We start from the raw sequence: 22,374 nt of genomic DNA, 5'->3' as shown, positions 1-22,374 counted from the left end.
TTATAATTTACTGAATTTACCATTGCTTGCTTTATCTAATTGAAGCTCACCAATTGCAGCTTCCGATGAAGTCATCTGGTTTCCGTGGTTACTCGTTCTCTTCTTCTCGATGTAGACTTTGCTCCATGGACATCCTTCCTTCCTTCTCTGATATGGTACGGGCTATCTGGACTAACACTCCCTACATACCTATTCTTTAAATTAGACATTGGCCCTATACTTGTAAAAACTGATCAGCTTTGATCGTAAGAGGAGAAAATTCAGAGATATGAATTTCTCCATGTTAGTAGAAATCTCAATCCAACTGAGCTATACTATTTATACGATACAGACTTGTACCAAATTCCGTAGACTTGAACTAAACATAGTTCTTCGTGCACAATATTTACTGAATATCACACAAGCCATAAGCTTGTTTCGTTTCTCGTAGATCCGATAACATAACCAAAGCGACAACACATTGTACAAAAATACTTATGCCGCGGAGCGACCACACACTGTTTCAAATATCAAATCACGTCGTTCAAAGTAGATGTTCAAAGTAGAAGTAGTAGTGATGGAGTATCTCGTTAGGATGTTAGCTTCACAGCAGAAGTTGTACTTAGTTAGGTTCCATTCTCGTGTTGAGAATCAGTATATATCCGGGCTCACTCCCACTCTTGGTAACAGTTCAATCTCAAAACTCATATACAACGAAGTATCTGATTCGATAGATCGAAGCATCAACTCCCTTTCCCTTCCTCCTCGACAAGTCCAGAAGCGTGGCGAAGATATAGCTGACCCTCTTGCAAGCCTCGCGCACGGGTCGCTGTTTACTAGCCTTGGTCATAAAATAAACCCATGACTAACACAAAATCCCAAGCTTCAAGAATAACCCTCCGTATACACAAACATGAGATGAAATGAAAACAACTATGTCTCAACATATTGACCGTATTTACAACATAATGAATTCTTATCCTACATAATATAATAATTTAAATAATAAAAAGATGTTATTATATATACAATATGATTCCGAAATGCCTTGATTACAAATGATTGACGTTGAATAAATATGTTATTACAAATAATTGCCGATGGCGGATAAACTTGATATCAAATGATATCGCGTAAAATGATATTATATTAAATTAGTAGGGCTGGAGAAGCCTGGACGGTTACAACGTATTGTTTGGTTTTTGGAAAATCCCAATAGGAGGGGTGGAAAGGGATGAAAAAGTTTGAATGCATTTAATGAGGATACTTAAATCTCAGAAACTGAAGATATTACAGACCTGAAAATTGGTGTTTTGGGTCTCCTTTAAAAATAAAGAAACGAATTTTTTTGTTCTTGGAAAATCCAATTCATGGGGGGGATGAAAAGAGGGTGAATTTTTAAAATGAGTGTATGTATATCACAAAACTTTTAAAGTTTATAGATGTAAAAATTAGTATTTAGAATCTCCTTTAAAAATAAAGAAACACGTTTATTTTTGTTTTCGGAAAATCCCAATAGCAAGGGTGGAAAAGAGTGAAAATGTGTTGAAAGCCTTTAATTAGTCTAATTATATTTCAGAACCTGAAGATATTACAGACCTGAAAATTGGTATTTGGGATGTACTTTAATAATAATAAAGAAACAAGTATTTTTCGTTTTTGGAAAATCCAAATAATGAGGGGTGAAAAGAGGGGTGAATTTTTAAAATGGGTGTATCTACATCTTAAAATTTTAAAAGTTTACAGATGTGAAAATTGGTATTTTGAATCTCCTTTAAAAATAAAGAAACGTGTATTTTTTGTTTTCGGAAAATCCCAATAGGAAGGGTGAAAAAGGGGTTGAATGCCTTTAATGAGGATACTTAAATCTCAGAAACTGAAGATATTACAGAAGTGAAAATTTGTATATGGGAATTCCTTTAAAAATAAAGAAACACGTATTTTTTTGCTTTTGGAAAATCCAATTAATGGCGGTTAAACAGGAGTGACATATTGGGGTGAATTTTTTGAAAGATTATATCTACAAAATATCTGAGAAACATAGAATTTTACAGACGTAAAAACTGATATTTGGAATCTCCTGTAAATGTAAAGAAACAAAACCGATTTGTTTTTGGAAACTCCTCTTAAGGGGAACTAAAAAGGGGGTGAAATTTTAAAATGAGAATTTATACAGTATATCTCAAAAACATTACATGTTACAGAAGTGAAAAATGGTATTTTTATCTCTATTAAAAATAAAAAAACGTGTATTTTTAGTTTTCGGAAATAACAATTGGGTGGAAGGGGGGGTTAAAGTGACTAAAAATGTTGAATTATTTTAACTAGGCTACTGTTATTTCAAAAATGAAGATGTCACAGATCTGAAATTTGATATTTGGAATCTGCTTTAAAAGTAAAGAAACACGTATTCTCGGAAAATCCAATGAATTGGGTGGGGGGCGGGGTAAAAGAACTGAAAAATTAATTGACTTAATTTTATGAGAATACTTACATCTAATAAAAACTAAAGTTGTTAGGGCCTATAGACGTGAAAATTGATATTTGGGTCTCCTTTAAAAACAAAGAAAAGCCCGTTTTAGGGGGGGGGAAACATCTTTGGGGGGCGGGAGTGAAAAGGAGTTGAATTTCTTTCATCAGGACACATAAATCAAAAACTGAAGAAGTTACAGTCATGATAATTGGTATTTAGAAGATCCTTTACTATTAAAGAAACAAGTATTTTTTGCCGGAAAATTCACTTAGGGTTTGGGGGGGGGCGGGAAGGAGTGTGAAAGTGAAAAAAGGTGAATTATTTTAATCTCAAAATTGAAGGTAATGGACGTAAACATTGGTGTTTGGAATCTCCTTTAAACATAAAGAAACACGCCTTCTTTTAAATTTCTTTTTTTTGGGGGGGGGGCGGTAAATAAACTTAACGGCGGTGGGGTGTAAAAGGAGGTGAGACCAATTGATTTTACTGTTCATAATGTATTTATAAGGAGCCTCCGTTGCTCAGGGGGCAGTGCGCCGGCCTCTCACAGCTGAGTTACGTGGTTCAAATCCCGGTCTCTCCATGTGACATTCGTGCTGGACAAAATGGAGGCGAGACAGGTTTTTCTCCGGATACTCCGGTTTTCCCTGAAACACTGTCCAATATAATTTCATTTATTTTGTCATCCATTAATCATTGCCCCAGAGGAGTGCAACAGGTTTCGGCTGCCGGCACTGTTCCTATTGTCGCCGTTAGATGGGAGCTTTATTCATTCCATTCCAGACCCTGTCGAATGACTGGAAACAGGCTGTAGATTTTCGATGTACTTATTTTGATCATAAACCGATCATTTTTAATCTTTCCTGGGTTCGTTTTCAAGAGCCATCTTTTTCTTCGGAGAACGTTCCTAGATTACAGTAGATTCTCCTGGCCTATAAATACAAATTTAAACATATTTGAAATAAACGATAGGAATGAGATTGACTGTCCAAGTTTTCACCTCTCCACACCAAGGTGTTTCCTTCTTCCTTATTTTCATACTTGTCTTTCCACAAACTTCAGTTGCTTTCTTAACCAATGTGTCCCGTAGTCTGGTCCAGGGTTTTTATCCAGTTTCTGATACTCTGTTCTTTTATCTGTTTTCTGGAGTTCCCATACTTTGATTTTCTACATTTTCCTTTTCTGTACTTTTGGCATATAAAAGTTTCTTAGGTCCGCTACTAATAGACAGTGGTCACTGTGAAGGCTCTCGCTGGATATTTCTCTGATATGTTACCATTCTGCTCTTTTCTTCATATGAGATATCATAATCAATTACAGTGTTTTGTAGTCCATCTTAACTGTATCGTGTTATCTTATGGCTCTGTCTCCTCTTAAACAAACTGTTTTTCACCACCAACCCATTCCTCATACAGAAGTCAAGGAGATGTTCATCATCTATATTTCTTCCACCATATCCATGAGGTCCCATTATGTTCTCATATCCTGTTCTCTCTCTCCCAATCTGTGCATTCAGATCTCCTATAATGATTACTCTCTCTTTACTAATAACTTTTTCCAAATCATCAAGAAACTGATTCTTATCCTCTTGACAACATCCAGTTTGAGGTGCATACACCTGTACCAAAGTTAGTTTTTCTTTCCCTAAATGCACAGTCACCTTCATTATTCTCTCACTAACATACTGATTGTCAGCAACTCCTCCAAGATCCTTACTCATAATGAAACCAACACCATTCCTCATCTCTTTGTCATTTCCATACCAATACAATGTATACTGTTTTCTTAATTTCTTCATTCCTTTCCCTCTCCATTTGGTTTCGCTCAGCCCCAGTATCATTAATTTTCTCCTTTCCATGAGGTCCACTAGTTCTTCACATTTTCCTGTGAGACTGAGTAAGTTGATGGTCCAAATCCTTGTTAGTCTCCTCCGAGATTTTTGCATTTTTGCAAGACGCTGTCTATCATCAGACCATAAACCATCATCCCCGACATGAGTCTGCTCATATTGGCAACTTAAATTAGTTGATAAATGCGTTCTGAGGCTCTTATGTGTTTTGAAAGCAACTACAAATAAGCTCTTTTACTAGCTTGCGAGGGCTAATGTAATTGAGGATTTTCTTTCGGGCTTTACTCCCTTAATCTTTGAGGATTACTCCTCATCCCACAAGGCAGCGAGTTCCATTTGTACTACCTCCAGAGGAATGGGTTGCCTCCTCCGCCAGCTCCACCATACCGAATCATATTCTCTGCTTTTGCTACGGTAAGGTCTTCACTTGTTACCTTGACCTGGGACCTTTCACCAGATGTTACACACCAGGTCAGTGTGCTCTGGGACTCGCATAGGCAGGGATGCCACTCCCTGGGCAGACTGCCTCTAAGAGAGTCCCTACCTGTTACCAGTAATAATAATAATAATAATAATAATAATAATAATAATAATAATAATAATAATAATAATAATTTTTTGGAATCATGTCATCCCATAAGTGTTCTTACTTGTTGGTAGAATTCTGATCCCTTTTGCGTTCTGTTTGTAATTTCCTTTCTGACCAAATTATCACTGGAGATTACACTTCCAAGGTAAGGAAAACTATCCACACACTCTAGCTGGTGGTCTCCTAGTTTTACACATGCTGGACACACGTCTCTGTTGTCTGTCATCACCACTGTCTTGATCTCGCTGATGTTAAAGTTATATTCCTGGAACTGGGGTTTCCATACGTTGAGTCTTGTCTGTACTTCCTACTTCTACTTAAAACACTAGATCCTGTCCCTTACCTTTCTTTATACCTTTATTATTATTATGATTATATCGTAATGACCAGGTCTGTGCATTGACAATTTTGGCAACATTTTTGTACAGCTATCTGTTTAAGGGGTAATTATGACCATCTGCATATTTTTAGGTATTGTTTCCTGAATGTCCTAAATTTTAACCCCCTCGCCCAAAATCAAGTTTGCGGTACAATCTGCCAGACGAGGTACAAAATTGAAATTACGCAAAATCATGCGTTTTAGCCAGTAACTGACAGAGAACTTAAAGATATTTAAATTTTTCACTTTTTATCCCCGAAGAATATTGAAATACGGAGGCAATTTTAATGCTGGTGCAGACCTTCGTTTTGAGGTATTTCATGGCTAAATGGTAAGTCCTATCACAAAACAGATGGCACAATCTTGGTTCAATTTGGAGTGATCTGCAACGTTGGTCCTATTACAGTTCATTGTAATTCCATTCTTTATATGTTAGATTTGTCTCTATTTCTCGATTATACCTACATTTTGCTCTTTGTACATGTATAATTCATAGTTCAAATCACTTATACAAAAGGTAGAATCATCTAATTCTACACGAACATTGGCCCATCCATCATACATGAGCCAAATATGTTTGTAGCTGTCATATTAGTACCCAAAAGCAATGCACTGTGAGAAAACCTTACCCAAATTTCACCCTATTCAACGTTTCTAACTCAATTTTACCCATAAATAGATGAGACAGAAGAAAATATCTTAAGACCAGCCATTTAGACCGCTAAATGAGACATCTTATGGTACAATCCATTTACAGTAATTGAAATTAATTAATAGGGGTCCTCCTATTCATATATAGACATTTATTAATGTGAATCAATCACATGTCGTTCACATGAGGTACTAGTTTTGGCACTAAACTTGTGCCATCATCAGCCAAACGAGTCAAATCAGGCAAACACAATAACTAAAAACTCCATCTGCCGATCAAACAGGCTGCTCAAGGTCCCAAGAACCCCATATTGGAGTGAGAATTAATTCTTTGGGTCTAACCAAGTCCATCAAATGCACGTTCATTTTCGGAACCAAACCACAAGTCAAACAAAGTGTTAACTTCATATGACTTCAAACTCCGTAGCGTAATTTCAACAAGATCAATGAACTAAAGTCATATACAAACTGGACAAACCACCATACATTATGTTCAAAACAACAGAGTCATCGTTATTTTAAAAGGATTTTATACTGAAGAGCAATATTATCATGTACCATATTTTATTTAATATTTATCTATGTGGGAGCCTCCGTGGCTCAGATGGCAGCACATCGGCCTCTCACCGCTGGATACCGTGGTTCAAATCCCGGTCACTCCATGTGAGATTTGTGCTGGACAAAGCGGAGGCGGGACAGGTTTTTCTCCGGGTACTCCGGTTTTCCTGTCATCTTTCATTCCAGCAACACTCTCCATTATCATTTCATAGCATTTATCAGTCATTAATAAATCACCTTGGGAGTGGCGACCCCGTTGTACTAATAGCCTATATATAGTTTCATTCATTACATCCCTGACTCGGTCAAAGACTGGAAAACAGGTTGTAGGATTTCATTTTTTCATTCATCTATGTAGATGTTACAGTGTGTTTTTAAAGTGTTTTTAGTTATTTTGTTTGTCTGATTTGACTCGTTTGGCGGATGATGGCACGAGTTTAGTGCCGAAACTAATACCTCATGTGAACGACATGTGATTGATTCACATGAATAAATGTCTGTGTATTGAATAGGAGGACCCCTATTAATTAATTTCAATTATTGTAATCCCACTTCAATACGGATCATGAAATTTCTAAATACAATCCATTTGTCAATATGATGTATCGTTTAGCACTAGTTAATCTGTAAATGAAGGTTTGCAATATTGTAAAAATGCATATACTTCATATGTCGATCTATATGCAGTGGACGCCGTTTATTGTAATCACGGATAATGTTATCAGCCGTGTTATATAATCATTTTTATGAAGTCCCGTACGGTCAAATACTGAAACATTGAAAATCTTCCATTTATTGTGATCATGAATTCGGTTTATGTTATAACATTTGTTTCCAATGATTTCGTTCTGGAGTATGCGAGTAGAGTGCATACAAAGGAAACGCTCCCAACTTTTAAAAACCCGTTTATGCACTGCGCCTGTTTTGGAAGAAACGAGAAAATCTAATGTACGAGTACAAATGAACACATGGTGAGCAGAAGGCCACTGAATCTGCTGCTGCTGAGGGGTGGACGGAAGAGTGGCCTAAAATTGCTTCTGAATTCCCTCCCAAGTGTGTGTTCATAATGCTGATGAGACTGCACCGTATTATCGCGCCTTGCCTGAATACACTTATTTGTTCAAAAATAAAAGTGGTAAAGGCTGTAAAACCTCCAAGGAACAAGTAACAGCTTTGCTGTGCGAGTATGCCTGTTATAAAGAAAAGTTTGTTAGTGATTGGGAAAAGTAAGAACCCATGTCCCTTTAAAGGCATCAATAAATTTCCAGTGGACTATCATTCCAACTCTAATGCATGGATGACTGCCCTGATGGCTACCGAAGTGGGACAATAGGCTGGAACGTAAAATAGTTGAGGTGGTTGACAACTGTGCAGCACACATTTTGAATTGTGAGCTCAAGAACATCAATATTTACTGGCAAATATGACTTCACTGATTCAACTATGCAATCAAGGGATCATTCACACTATGAAAGCATATTATCACCATGAAATGCGCACAAGAATCTTTGAAAACAGAGGACTCATATAAAACTAGTGCCAACACCCTTTCCAAAACAGCCAGCCAACTCGATGCCCTGCATCTTCTAGCCATGTCATGGGATATTGTCTCAGCACATACAATGAGGAACTGTTTTGGACATGGTGATTTGTAAGAGAGTTACCAGAAGTAGAGGAGAATGTTGAACTTTGTCCAACAGGCATAACGGAAGATGAATTTCAGGATTGGGTGAACAAAGATGAGGGCATCATTACTGATGCAAAACAGACAGAAGATGACATATTTGAACTGATGATGACGATGTTGCCGAAACTTCCCGAACACCAACGAATGCTGAAATGCGAAAGGCACTAGGTGTTTTGCGACGAGGTGTTCAGCGTAAGTCAGTGGACTTCCAAAAACATTATGAATATGAAAGATTAATTAATGGACTTTTGAAAGACAACCAGAAGCAAACAACAATTAGAGACTGTTTTACATAGCTGAAAACGGTTAACTGTATTGCAGTGCTGTGTACTGGTATTTGTTTCATTGTAGTGCATGTAGGTTATGAATAAATACAGTAGGCTATCAATTTTTATTTTTCGGCTACTGTTAACAATCGGTTAATGTTATCAAATTATCTGCGTCCCAGAGTGATCATAATAAGTGGCGTCCACTGTATATATTCATTGAAGTCGATTTGTAGTGATGTAGAAAGGGTGTGTTTGCCAATATCATTAATATTTTACATCAATAGTGTCTCTCAGCAGGAGGGCATCTGCTATTGTAATCATTACTCTCCACATCAACTTTGATTGGCAGTACGGATGGGATCCTTCTCCATCTCTTTGTAACTAGCATTAGTAAGGAGAGACTACCATTGTAATTAATAATTCCCTTCTTGATTTTACTGGTAGAAGTTAAGGAAGCATTGCAATTTTGTTCAAAACTTCCCTAACCAATTGTGTTTGGGAGTAGGCAAGTGTGCCCGCCATTATAAACAAATTTACCCATCTAAAATATGACTGGCATTAGACATAGTGGCCTTGCTATTATAATAGAAACTCACCAACTCGGTGTCATTAACTGTCATTAAGGAAAGGGACCTGTCATTATAATGATCACAGCACAACTCAATTTTGCCTGGCAGTAGAGAAAGTGCCTGCTATTATAATAAAAACTCCTCAACTGTAATCTGTCTGGAAGTAGGAAAAGGTGCTCGCCATTGTAACAAAAACTCCCCAAAATCGATTGTGACCGCACTGTAGGTAATGATGTCTACCATTATAATGAAAACTTACCTACTCGATTGTGAATATTGGTAGGCAAGTGAGCCTGCCGTTATCATCACAACTCTACAACTCGCACTTTACATTGGAAACAACGTATGGGAACCTCCCTCTGCTTTTTCTGGATAACGCTAAGAGACATGCAATTTTTAAAAATCTTATTCCCTGCACATACAGTCATTTACTTCGATACAATATAGAATACCGTAGCAAAGCACAGGTACATTTGCTAGTACCATAAGATGGGGTTACTTTGCTCCACTTTCTTAACACTTTCAAGAAAAAGAGCTGCAGAACATGGTTTATCGAAACTTTTTAAAAACATTATTTCATTCGGTAATATAGACTTCTTATGAGGAATTGGTGTACCTACAGTATACATTAAGAAAACCATTTCAGTAAATTTGTATTATTATTTATAAAAGTGGAGCAAAGTTATTTTGATGAGGGGATACTTTGCACCAGAGTCTAAAGTTGATTAATTAGATGGAGTATGGTAGTATGGGGCAATGTATGACAATAGAAATGAAGGAAATATATTAATTATGAACAGTCAAAAATATTTTAATGTCCAAATCTTTCCAAGTGAATGATTTAATACAAAATACATTTTGGAAAGACAGGGAAGCATGTCAGAATTAGTTCTGCCCACTAAATTGGCCTTGCTGTAATTAAAAAAACATAGTGTTAAAACAGAGTGACATGGAGCTCAATCCCAAATCTGTCTAATTCAGGAATGGAGAAGAGTCCCCGTCGGCTTATCAGTTTTGGAGGCTGAATGCTACCAACTATATCTTCCAAATCATAAGTCATTTCATCTTTTGGTGTAGGCCACTTCCATGACTTCAGCGATTTCTGCATTGCACTTACAGTAGTGCCCTCATTGATTATGTCGGTAATCTTGCCCGGAAAATATTCCCCTTCATATTTAAAAACCACATACTTCCCCACAGTTCGAACAATGTCACCAAATTCCAGTCCGCTCACTTTAGGCCCATTTATGGGATGAGTATCTTCCTCTTCTTCTTCACTCAATAGAAGGGATTGCGATTGACGATACTGTTCAAAGTTGATGAATCTTTAAGAGAGAGAGTTTCAGCATCATCTTCTGAACTACTGTCGTGGGTTTTGTCAGAGTGCCTCATTTTCTTTTTCTCCAAACCCTTGGGCTTCTTTCCTGCCACACTTTTACCAGGAGTCACTTGAAGTTTCCTCCACCTCCCTCTGTTGCTGGTACCACCAGCAGTCCACTCAGCTCTATTGTTCTGAAGGGCTTCGAATCTTGAACTGCATCTTTGTCAATACGTCCGTGAAGGAAGATGGGATAGAAGTTGATCAACATCGATGGGATGGACACCACACGTTCTGAAACATAATCTTAGGTTTTCTGCTGAGTTTGGATGTAGTACATCAATTAGTCTTCATAAAAGGAAAGAGAAGTACTGCTTTTGCATTCTTTGAATCTTTCCTTGCTCCCCTTCCACTCTGTAAGGATCTGTCTCCAGGCCAAAAGAATGATACGTTCAAAGGCTGTGTAATATGGGTATTGTTGGCTGGTAGACAGATAAATGAAATGTTATTTTCAGAGCACAGCTGCAGAACATTTTTGTCAAATGTGAAATTCACAGATCACCACCTTTCTCCGTTCCTTCATTTTTAGTCTCAGCAGCATCAAGTCGTAAACCAATCAGAAAATGTGTTACTATCAAACCATCCATTGGGGCTATTTGAGAAGCGGCTGCCGTTTGGCCTGTTTTCAGTCCATGTTGTCCACAAATGAGTTGATTTGTACACAACAAAAGGGAGAAACATCTCTCCCTCGGAGTTTCCAGCAAACATGATAGAAATGCTACTTTTGGAGGAATTACAAATGTTTTCAGGGTATTTTGACCCTCTTTTCATAAGAACTGTCTTCTTTTCAGGATCATCTGTAAGATTACTCTCATTGAAGTTCCAGATGTTGCTTGCAGGCACATCTTCCAGTTCAACATGCAAATGCTGAACATATTCTCTCAGAACTCCCTCATCAACAGCAGCTCTACATCTTTTAATGTTAGTTGCAAACCGCACAGTAATCTCAGGGTGCCGTTTGGTAAAACCCAAGACCCATTCATGACCTGGATAGTTGTCCTTAAATCTGGCCACTTTACATCTCTGTCTGGCAAGGTAAGACTTCACTAACATTCTCAGTTCTAAAGGAATCTCAGGAAAGCCAAATTCACTCAGCTGCATGATACATCCTACAAATTCTGCTTCTTCTTCTTCTTCTTCATCATCAGTGAAAATTTGAGAGAATCCTGGATGTGAAATACTACAATTATTTAACTTCAGTTTTTTAATTAATGTCCTTCTTGGAATATTAAATAATTCTGCTGCTTTTCCCTGAGACATCTCTTTATTCCTAATGGCTGCTAGGCATTGTTCCAATGTTTCCGGGCTATACTATAATCACAATATCTCCTACTTCCTGCAGTACTCTTATACTTCCACAGCATTTCCAAAAATCTGAAAAAAAAGATTGTAAACGCTATTTACACCACATTGTGGTACCTAGCTAGAACTGGAAGAATATATAAAATACAATATGGCTGAAGGTGATGCAAACAAGCAATGATGCCAATCTAAATGTAATCCCTTCTAAGGGAAAAAAACTACAGAGTTATAACAGGTTTTACATCTATGAAACAATAAATAATTTTCATCAGGTGGAGCAAAGTTTGACCCCATAATAATAATAATAATAATAATAATAATAATAATAATAATAATAATAATAATAATAATAATAATAATAATAATAATAATAATAATAATAATAATAATAATAACACAAACTGCACACATGACGAAAACAGGGGAATAACGTAGTTGCTAGTGGTGGCTTACACAACTTTGCGTGCTTAGAACATCTTCTGTGTTAAAAGTAACCTACAATACCTATATATATTAGGACTCGCTAAATTCTTTGAAGAATTTTTCTTCATATTATTTATGTAAGCAAATGTTTAATAGTGAATGCTTAGTGCAATTTTGATAGTCATATGACAATGAGAACTCTAAACACTTTAATATTCATCTCTATTATACACTGACTGACAGAGCAAATGCAACACCAAGAAGGAGTGGTTCGAAAGGGATGAAAGTTGGGGAAAAACAGAGACGGCACGGACGAATAATTGATGTTTATTTCAAACCGATATGCAGGTTACACAATGCGCACAGCATCGACTCAGTAGGATGTAGGACCACCGCGAGCGGCAATGCATGCAGAAACACGTCGAGGTACAGAGTCAATAAGAGTGCGGATGGTGTCCTGAGGGATGGTTCTCCATTCTCTTAATTTAACGTTAAGAATTTCATATTTAGGTTCCGCATTGAAACAAGATTTACATCAAAGAAAGGACAATAAGTTCCACCTTTTCAATACTATATATTGTGTGAAAGTTTTACATTACAGTTAAAACATCACAACTTTTGTACATTCGGTACCGGTTTCGACAGATTCCCTGTCATCATCAGCCGAGAATAATTAAACAAAGACAAGTATAGATCATGATTCTTATGGTGTGATTACAATGGTGGATTAAAAATATACATTATATGATTAAAATAGTATATATAGTATAGTATATATAGTATAGTATATATAGTATAGTATAGAATAATTAAACAAAGACAAGTATAGATCATGATTCTTATGGTGTGATTACAATGGTGGATTAAAAATATACATTATATGATTAAAATAGTATATATAGTATAGTATATATATTACAGAATTAAGCCTACAATCAAATTTCACTATAGGCCCTAATTATATATTACAAGAACAAAATTTCTTTTAACAAATTAACCGTTTAATTAGAAATATTAAGGTGTACACCTCATAGAATAATGACCATTCCCATTTTACTTACCTTTTATTTGTGTATATATATATATATACTAGCTGATGTACCCGTGCTTCGCTACGGGATTCTCAGAAAGACTAACTTTGTGGTTTTCTTAACCTGAAATCAACATAGGTCATTACAAAAACGTAAGTATGAATGTAGCGATTAAAAGCAATGCTATCATATAAAATACTCGATCAAATGGAAAGCTGCACGTTTTATCACTTTTAACGAACAGTGCTGCGGTTAGATTGCGGTGCCAATCTAATAGTCCAAAGTTCCAGAGCTGGGATGACCAGGCCGCAGATTGCCACGAACACTCATGTGCCATTATTCCGCTAAATATGCACACTGTTCATTCCAATCAGTGCCTCAGAGTAGGGATTGAATAGCCCGAATGCTATGATGATCCAGTGTGTTACGTACCAGTAGTATCAGAAAATTTATAAACCAGGGGAATGTCATGCTAAAGAAGAAAGTTATCTAACTCCCCAGCTACTTCCCATCAATATTCAGGCAGGCTGTTACACTCTGTATGACTGGGCGAGTTGACCGTGTGGTTAGCGGTGCGCAGCTGTAAGCTTGCATCCGAGAGATAGTGGATTCGAACCCCATTGTCGGCAGCGCTGATGATGGTATTCCGTAGTTTCCCACTTTCACACCAGTCAAATGCTGGGCCTGCCTTAATTAAGGCCTAAGGCACTCCTAGCCCTTTCCTATCCCATCGTCGCCATAAAACCTATCTATGTCGGTGCGACGTAAATCAAATAAAAAATACTCTGTACGCAGCAGTAATCATATCTACCGGAGATGAAGGGCAACAGATGACACAAAGCACATCACGACAAACAATGGTCAATGTAATGTTATTGTTGATCAATGTTATGAGCTTTCTATATTGTAGGCCTTCACATTAAGTTTTCTTTCGTTCTTTCGTCTCTGTGATTTGTAAAATATTTTATACCATAAACTGTAGTTTCTTATTCTCCGACTTTACATACCGATTTTCATTAAATACTGTTTACCCGGCGCTGATATGGACTTAGTAACAAAAATCCAAAATCATGAATATCTTTGTGATCATAGCCAGTACGGTAACAATGTATAAGACATTAATAATAGGAAATTTAATACTATATAACCCTAGTTATGTAGCATTTATCGATTACACCTCTAATAAGAAATATTTGAGAATTACATTTTAGGCCTTCCCCTAAACTACCATTTCACTCTGCGTGAATAAAATAATTTACAACCTAGACTATAGCGACTTATTTCTTGACTTTGTATACCGATTTTCATCAATATAGGACTACTAATAACAACAATATTTGAGAATTATATTTTAGGCCTTCCCCTAAACTACCATTTTTCTCAGCGTGAATACAATTATTGATAGCCTAGATTGTAGTAACTTATTCCCCAACTTTGCATACCCATTTTCTTTAAAATATGACCACTAATAACATAAATAGTTGAGAATTCAATTTTAGGCCTTCCCCTAAACTACCATTTCACTCAGCGTGAGTAAAATGATTTATAGCCTAGATTGTAGAGGCTCATCCCCTGACTTCACATACCGATTTTCATGAAATTCTCTTCAACCGTTTTCTCGTGATGCGTGTACATACATACATACATACAGACAGACAGACAGACAGACAGACAGACAGACAGACAGACAGACAGACAGACAGACAGACAGACAGAAATTACGGAAAAGTAAAAAGTACATTTTCTTGTTACTATGGACATGACCGATACAGAAATACCATTATTTTCAAATTCTGAGCAATGTACAGACAAAACTCTTATTTTATATATATAGATATATACTATTTTAATCATATAATGTATATTTTTAATCCACCATTGTAATCACACCATAAGAATCATGATCTATACTTGTCTTTGTTTAATTATTCTCGGCTGATGATGACAGGGAATCTGTCAAAACCGGTACCGAATGTACAAAAGTTGTGATGTTTTAACTGTAATGTAAAACCTTCACACAATATATAGTATTGAAAAGGTGGAACTTATTGTCCTTTCTTTGATGTAAATCTCCATTCTCTGTCAACCATTTGCCACAGTTGGTCGTCCGTACGAGGCTGGGGCAGAGTTTGCAAACGGCGTCCAATGAGATCCCACACGTGTCCGATTGGTGAGAGATCCGGAGAGTACGCTGGCCACGGAAGCATCTGTACACCTCGTAGAGCCTGTTGGGAGATGCGAGCAGTGTGTGGGCGGGCATTATCCTGCTGAAACAGAGCATTGGGCAGCCCCTGAAGGTACGGGAGTGCCACCGGCCGCAGCACATGCTGCACGTAGCGGTGGGCATTTAACGTGCCTTGAATACGCACTAGAGGTGACGTGGAATCATACGCAATAGCGCCCCAAACCATGATGCCGCGCTGTCTAGCGGTAGGGCGCTCCACAGTTACTGCCGGATTTGACCTTTCTCCACGCCGACGCCACACTCGTCTGCGGTGACTATCACTGACAGAACAGAAGCGTGACTCATCGGAGAACACGACGTTCCGCCATTCCCTCATCCAAGTCGCTCTAGGTGGAGTCAATGGTAGTCTTCTGAGCGGACGCCGGGAGTACAGGCCTCCTTCAACCAATCGACGGGAAATTGTTCTGGTCGATATTGGAACAGCCAGGGTGTCTTGCACATGCTGAAGAATGGCGGTTGACGTGGCGTGCGGGGCTGCCACCGCTTGGCGGCGGATGCGCCGATCCTCGCGTGCTGACGTCACTCGGCCTGCGCCTGGACCCCTCGCACGTGCCACATGTCCCTGCGCCAACCATCTTCGCCACAGGCGCTGCACCGTGGACACATCCCTATGGGTATCGGCTGCGATTTGACGAAACGACCAACCTGCCCTTCTCAGCCCGATCACCATACCCCTCGTAAAGTCGTCTGTCTGCTGGAAATGCCTCCGTTGACGGCGGCCTGGCATTCTTAGCTATACACGTGTCCTGTGGCACATGACAACACGTTCTACAATGACTGTCGGCTGAGAAATCACGGTACGAAGTGGGCCATTCGCCAACGCCGTGTCCCATTTATCGTTCGCTACGTGCGCAGCACAGCGGCGCATTTCACATCATGAGCATACCTCAGTGACGTCAGCCTACCCTGCAATTGGCATAAAGTTCTGACCACTCCTTCTTGGTGTTGAATTTGCTCTGTCAGTCAGTGTATAAAGTCACACGGCTGACTCACTGACTGACATAAATGATTGACCACTTCCAGATGAGATAGAAACGTTAAATTTGGCATAGTTATAGCTATTAGTGTGTAAGGCACGGAGAAGTTCCAAAAAATTCATTTTTTTAATTTTTGTCCCTCCCCCCAAACAAAATGGCGGACGCCATCATGCAGTGCCCTACAATATTAAAATTTGGCAATGATCTACTATACCTCCGACCCTGTAACTGACGTAGAAATGGCAAGAAGTTCAAATATTTAATATTCTACTCCTTAAATAAAATCGCAATATTAAGCCAAATTTAATGATGGTGCAGACTTTCGTTTCGAGCTGTTTTGTGGCTGAGCGGTAATTACTATCAATAAACGGATTGCACTTTTGTGTCCTAAAATTAAGAGATCTACAACTTAGGTCCTATGACTTTTTGTCGTATCTCAACCCCTTCTACCTTAGATTGAGCTTCATTTTCCTGGTTTCGGAAAATTTTGTTAAATTTCCATAAATTATTTTACTGATTCACACACTCGTAAGACAGATAGATGCACGAAATTCAGCCCGCTCCTTGGCACGATCATTGGGCATATGCAGACTGACTTTCATTATTCTAGCTGCCTTGAATGTATAGGAAGACGGAAGGAATATATGGAAACACTAATCAAATTTCAGCCTAATTTATGTTTTCTGAGCAATTTATGGTGAATCCCATGGAGATACGGCAAAACCTCAAATAACCAAAATTCTAGTTCGTTTCATCATAGACCTGCTTGTGAAGTTTCAAGACTCTAGCTGTCTGCTAAGTTGGCAAAATTATTTTTCAACTTGTGTTAAGCGGACGAAATTTGACATGGATCGAAACATTCACACCCCTTTCTATGGTATAAATAGGCGAGATATGAGAAAATACCTCACACACTACTGTAGGCGACTAAAAGGGACGTCTGATGGCACAATCCGCATCTCGATGTGACTTACCGTTTGGCCGCAATAAATTTCCAAATGAAAGTCTGCACTACTTAGCGTGCACATTTCCTGGCTCTATCTTATATCTCTATTATATAAAGCCGTACGGCTGGCTCACTGACTGACATAAATGATTGACCACTTCCAGACGAGGTGGAAATATTAAATTTGGCACAGCTATTAGTGTGTAAGCTACGGAAGAAAAGTTCCAAAAAATTCATTTTTTAAAATTTTTGCCCCCTCCCCGAAACAAAATGGCGGACGCCATGATGCAGTGCTCTGCAGAATTAAAATTTGGCAACGTTCTAGATCCTGGCCTGTAACCAATGTGAAAATTGCAAGAAGAACAAATATTTATTATTTTACCCACTAAAAAAGTCGAAATATTAAGCCAAATTAAATTATGGTGCAGACTTTCGTTTCGAGCTACTTTGTGGCTGAACGGTAATTGCTATCAATGAACGGATTGCACTTTCGTTTCATAAAATTAAGAGGTCTACAACTTTGGTCCTATGACTTTTTGTCGTATCTAGACCCGTTCTACCTTAGATTGAGCTTCATTTTCCCGGTTTTGGAAAATTTTGTTAAATTGCCGTAAGTTATTTTACTAATTCACACACTCGTAAGACAGATAGATGCACGAAATTCAGCACACTCCTTGTCACGATCATTTTTTTTTGCTAGGGGCTTTACGTCGCACCGACACAGATAGGTCTTATGGCGACGATGGGATAGGAAAGGCCTAGGAGTTGGAAGGAAGCGGCGGTGGCCTTAATTAAGGTACAGCCCCAGCATATGCCTGGTGTGAAAATGGGAAACCACGGAAAACCAGTTTCAGGGCTGCTGATAGTGGGATTCGAACCTACTATCTCCCGGATGCAAGCTCACAGCCGCGCACCTCTACACGCACGGCCAACTCGCTCAGTGCCACGATCATGGGCCATGCGCAGACCGACCTTCGTTATTCTAGCTGCCTTGAATGTATAGGAAGACAGAAGGAATATATGGAAACACTAATCAAATTTCAGCCGAATTTATGTTTCCTAAGGAATTTATGGTGAATCCCATGGATATACGGCAAAACCTCAAATAATCAAAATTCTAGGTCGTTTCATCGTCGAGAGAACAAGAACAATAAAACGACCTAGAATTTTGGTTATTTGAGGTTTTGCCGTATCTCCATGGGATTCACCATAAATTGCTCAGGAAGCATAAATTAGGCTGAAATTTGATTAGTGTTTCCATATATCCCTTCCATTTTCCTGTACATTCAAGGCAGCTAGAATAATGAAAGTCGGTCTGCATATGGCCAATGATCGTGCCAGGGAGAGCACTGAATTTCGTGCATCTATCTGTCTTATGAGTGTGTGAATGAGTAAAATAACTTATGGAAATTTTACAAAATTTTCCAAAACCGGGAAAATGAAGCTCAATCTGAGGTAGAAGGGGTCGAGTTATGACAAAATGTCATAGGACCAAAGTTGTAGATCTCTTAATTTTGGTTACTTGAGGTTTTGCCGTATCTCCATGGGCTTCGCCGTAAATTGCTTGGGAAATATACATTATGCTGAAATTGGATTAGTGTTTCCACACATTCCGTCCGTTTTCCAATACATTTAAGGGACCTAGAATAATGATGGGTGGTCTACATATGGCCAATGGTCATGCCAAGCAGCGTGCTGAATTTCGTGCAACTATCTGTCTTATAAGTGTGTGGATCACTAATTTATGGAAATATAAGAAAATTTTTCAAAACCGGGAAGATTAAGCTCAATCTGAGGTAGAAGGGGTCGAGATACGACAAAATGTCATAGGCCCAAAGTTGTAGATCTCTCAATTTTAGGAAATGAATTGATAGCAATTACCGTTCAGCCGCAAAGTAGCTCGAAACAAAAGTCTGCACCATCATTAAATTTGACTTAATGCTTCAAATTTTGTTAGTGGGTAAAATATTACATATTTGAACTTCTTGCAATTTCTATGTCAGTTTGCCAAATTTTAATATTGTAGGACACTGCATCATGATGTCTGCCATTTTGTTTGGGGGGAGAGGGGAAAAAATTAAAAATTTGCATTATTTGGAATTTTCCTTAGGTTGCAGGCTAATAGCTATGGATCGAAACGTTCTCCTCTTTCTCAGGTATAAATAGGCAAGATACAAGAAAACGCTTAAGACAATAATGTAGGCGACTAAATGTGTCGTCTGATGGTACAATCCGTACCTCGATACGACGTACCGTTTGGCCGCAATAAATTTCCAATTGAAAGTCTGCACTATTTAGCATGCACTTTGCCTGGCTCTATATTATAATATTAGTTTATAAAACTGTTTGGCTCACTGGCTGACATAAATGTTTACCCACTCCAGCATGAGCTAGAAACTTGAAATTTGGCAATGATAGCTATTAGGCTGTATTGCGGAAAATTTCCAAATGTTGATTTTTTGTTATTTTTAGTTCCCTTCCCTTAAGCTAAATTGTGGACCATATGTTGCCGTGCGCCAGAAAATTAAAATTTGTCGCAGGTACAACTTTGGCCTGCAACTGACGGACAAATTCGAAAGAGTTGCATTGTTTAATGCTTTTATCTCCAGAAATTATCGAAATCTGGAAGCAATTTTTATTATGGTGCTAACTAACGTTTCGAGGATTTTGGTGGCTAAACTGTAAGTATTACCGCCATATGGACAAGACGGATCGGATCCCACTATGAAGACATCTACAACTTCGGTCCCGGGAAATTTAGTCGTATCTTAATCCCTTGTGCCTTGGATAGAGCTGCATTTTTCAGATTTAATGTCAATTTTTTTACATTTTCCGTAATTAATTTTACTATTTTACACACTTATAAGACCGATAGAATCATGAAATTTGGCACGCTCATTTGAACATTCGTGGGTCACATGTGAGCAAAATGCATGATTCTAGCACCCTGTAAAAATGGAAAAAACAAAAGTAATACGTAAACACTGTACTCCTAATCCAAGGTTCTAAACCAATCTACGGTGAACTCGATGTAGATACGACAAAACATCAAATAATGGAAATATAGAGCGTTTCAACCACGATAAACCTACCAAGTTTCAAGATATTAGCTCCCTGTAACGTTAGGAAAATAATTTCTTAACTTGTGAAAACCGTACGTAATTCTCACCACGTCGAAACGTTTAAAGCTATATTTTCTATAAATCGTGAATATACGGTTCGAGAAAATATTAGAGGACCTTATATGTACGTGAAAATATGGGTTGTATGATGCAGGTAATCCGCTTTTCTTAATGACGTAATGTTCGTCACAGCCGTTTTCCAAATGACCACTTCCAATGTAGAGGAATTGGGGGTTTGGGGGCGGAGCCCCCAACGAGCGAAAGTGAGTTAAAATGTATAGAACTGTAAAAATTTTATTTGTTGAAGGAGATATGTATCCTCTTAGTAAGGTTCTCTCTTCTTGCTTTGCTACAAACTGTAAACTCGTTTTTGATTTGTGGTATGTTTAATAACAAAAGTACGTTAGCCTCCCACTCCTTCTTAGGAAATCCTGGATCTGCCTCTGGTTTCATGGGATGTATTATTTCTGTGAACATAGGCTAAATTTTAATTTAGAAAAAATGTCCCTCCTATTAAAGTTGTAATGGAGGTAAATTTATTAATCAGAGATCATGTTTCAGGCAGGGAATGAAGAGTGCTTGAACTGTTAGATATATTCCTTAATGTATATATAAGCATTGAAATTACATGTAAAAATTGGAGCACCTCTTACAAGCAGTGTTAAAACATACATCCACAATATAAGATAAAGAGATACACAATGATGTTTTACATTTTCTTAGCTTCTAAGAATATTTTTGTTGCCCCTGACTTAAGCTGAATCAAAATTTACACTATTTTATTTGCAGGGTTCTGTCAGCCTGATGGTTTTCCTTCCACGGTCACAGCAAGGTCTCCCTACTCTAGAAGAGAACTTGTTGCTCCAAGACATAGAAGAAGTTATTCCCAAGTTAGAGAATGTTGAACTACATCTATATTTTCCAAAGTTTAAGCTAGAATTTTCAACAGAATTAGAGAATTCATTTCATAAGGTAAGTCAATGAAGCAATACATGTAAAGAACAATGGAGTTTAAAGAGGTAAAATGCATAATATTAACATGCTCTACATTACTTTTATGCTTACAGAGTTTAGGCTAATCTACAATGGGTATACCAAATAAAGTTCCCACCTTTATTATAAGGCTTTGTTCTTATCTGTAACAAATTGCCTAAGTTGGTTCATCTGGCTGTAAATTATGTATTAATAAGGAATTATGGTATTAAAAGTGGATTAATGGAAACTAATACTTGCAGAGACTTAACAGAATACAATGCTATGAAGATACTGTAATTGAGGCGTCCAGAAGCAAAACGCTGTGAGTGCACCAGAACATTTTTTCAGGAAACACGAAAAACGTCTTACTTCCTTTGGCCCGCAGATATGCAAAATTTCTTTTCATTGTAGATTTATATTCACTTAAGGACTATTTTTATGACAATCTTTAAAATATTGCGGTTTTATTTTTTTAGTTATTACCTAAAATTGTTTGGATTCACAGAGTTTTGCTCCTGTTTTCATGGATCTAGGTAGGTTTGCTTCTGTAGAGATATTATCATAACGTAATTGGAAAGAAGATGGCTTAATGCTGATTCAAATGACAAAATAAATTATTTATTGACTACAAGTAAGTGTGATTACATAGTATTTGACATCAAATGATAATCTGCAAGAAGTAAAAAGGCCGCAACCTTGCAAGTCCTGTCCTGTTCCATCGAAATTACACAGGCAACTCATTGTCTTCTGGATGAATTTCAAACTCTGAGTCCTCCTCTGCATTGTTCACAGCTGTTTGAGAATCCATCATATTCTTATAGAAAACAAGATCTTCGTTTTCTTCCCAACTCTCCCCAAAATGCTTTCTAAGCAGAAAATCAATGTCCCGAACTTTCACTTCCTTTAAGGCTCTTCCAATCTGGGTAACATTAGGCTTCATAGACGAGTAGGCTTTGCCATGTCTGCATATCC

At 37.9% G+C, this 22,374-nt stretch overlaps 1 protein-coding gene across 1 annotated transcript in view; it reads left to right on the top strand.

Moving 5' to 3' along the window:
- The window catches only part of LOC136878762 (leukocyte elastase inhibitor-like), a 106,138-nt gene that overhangs the window by 66,939 nt on the left and 16,825 nt on the right, over positions 1-22,374 (top strand). Inside the window, exon 6 of the mRNA XM_067152225.2 lies at positions 21,217-21,399. Within this exon, the coding sequence (XP_067008326.2) occupies positions 21,217-21,399 (183 nt within the window). The remainder of the gene's footprint in view (positions 1-21,216; positions 21,400-22,374) is intronic.

Source organism: Anabrus simplex, chromosome 1, assembly GCF_040414725.1.
Source record: "Anabrus simplex isolate iqAnaSimp1 chromosome 1, ASM4041472v1, whole genome shotgun sequence".
In the NCBI taxonomy this organism is placed as follows: Eukaryota; Metazoa; Arthropoda; class Insecta; order Orthoptera; family Tettigoniidae; genus Anabrus; species Anabrus simplex.
The sequence above is the reverse complement of the archived record's forward strand: the minus strand, read 5'-3'. Positions and strand labels throughout refer to the sequence as shown.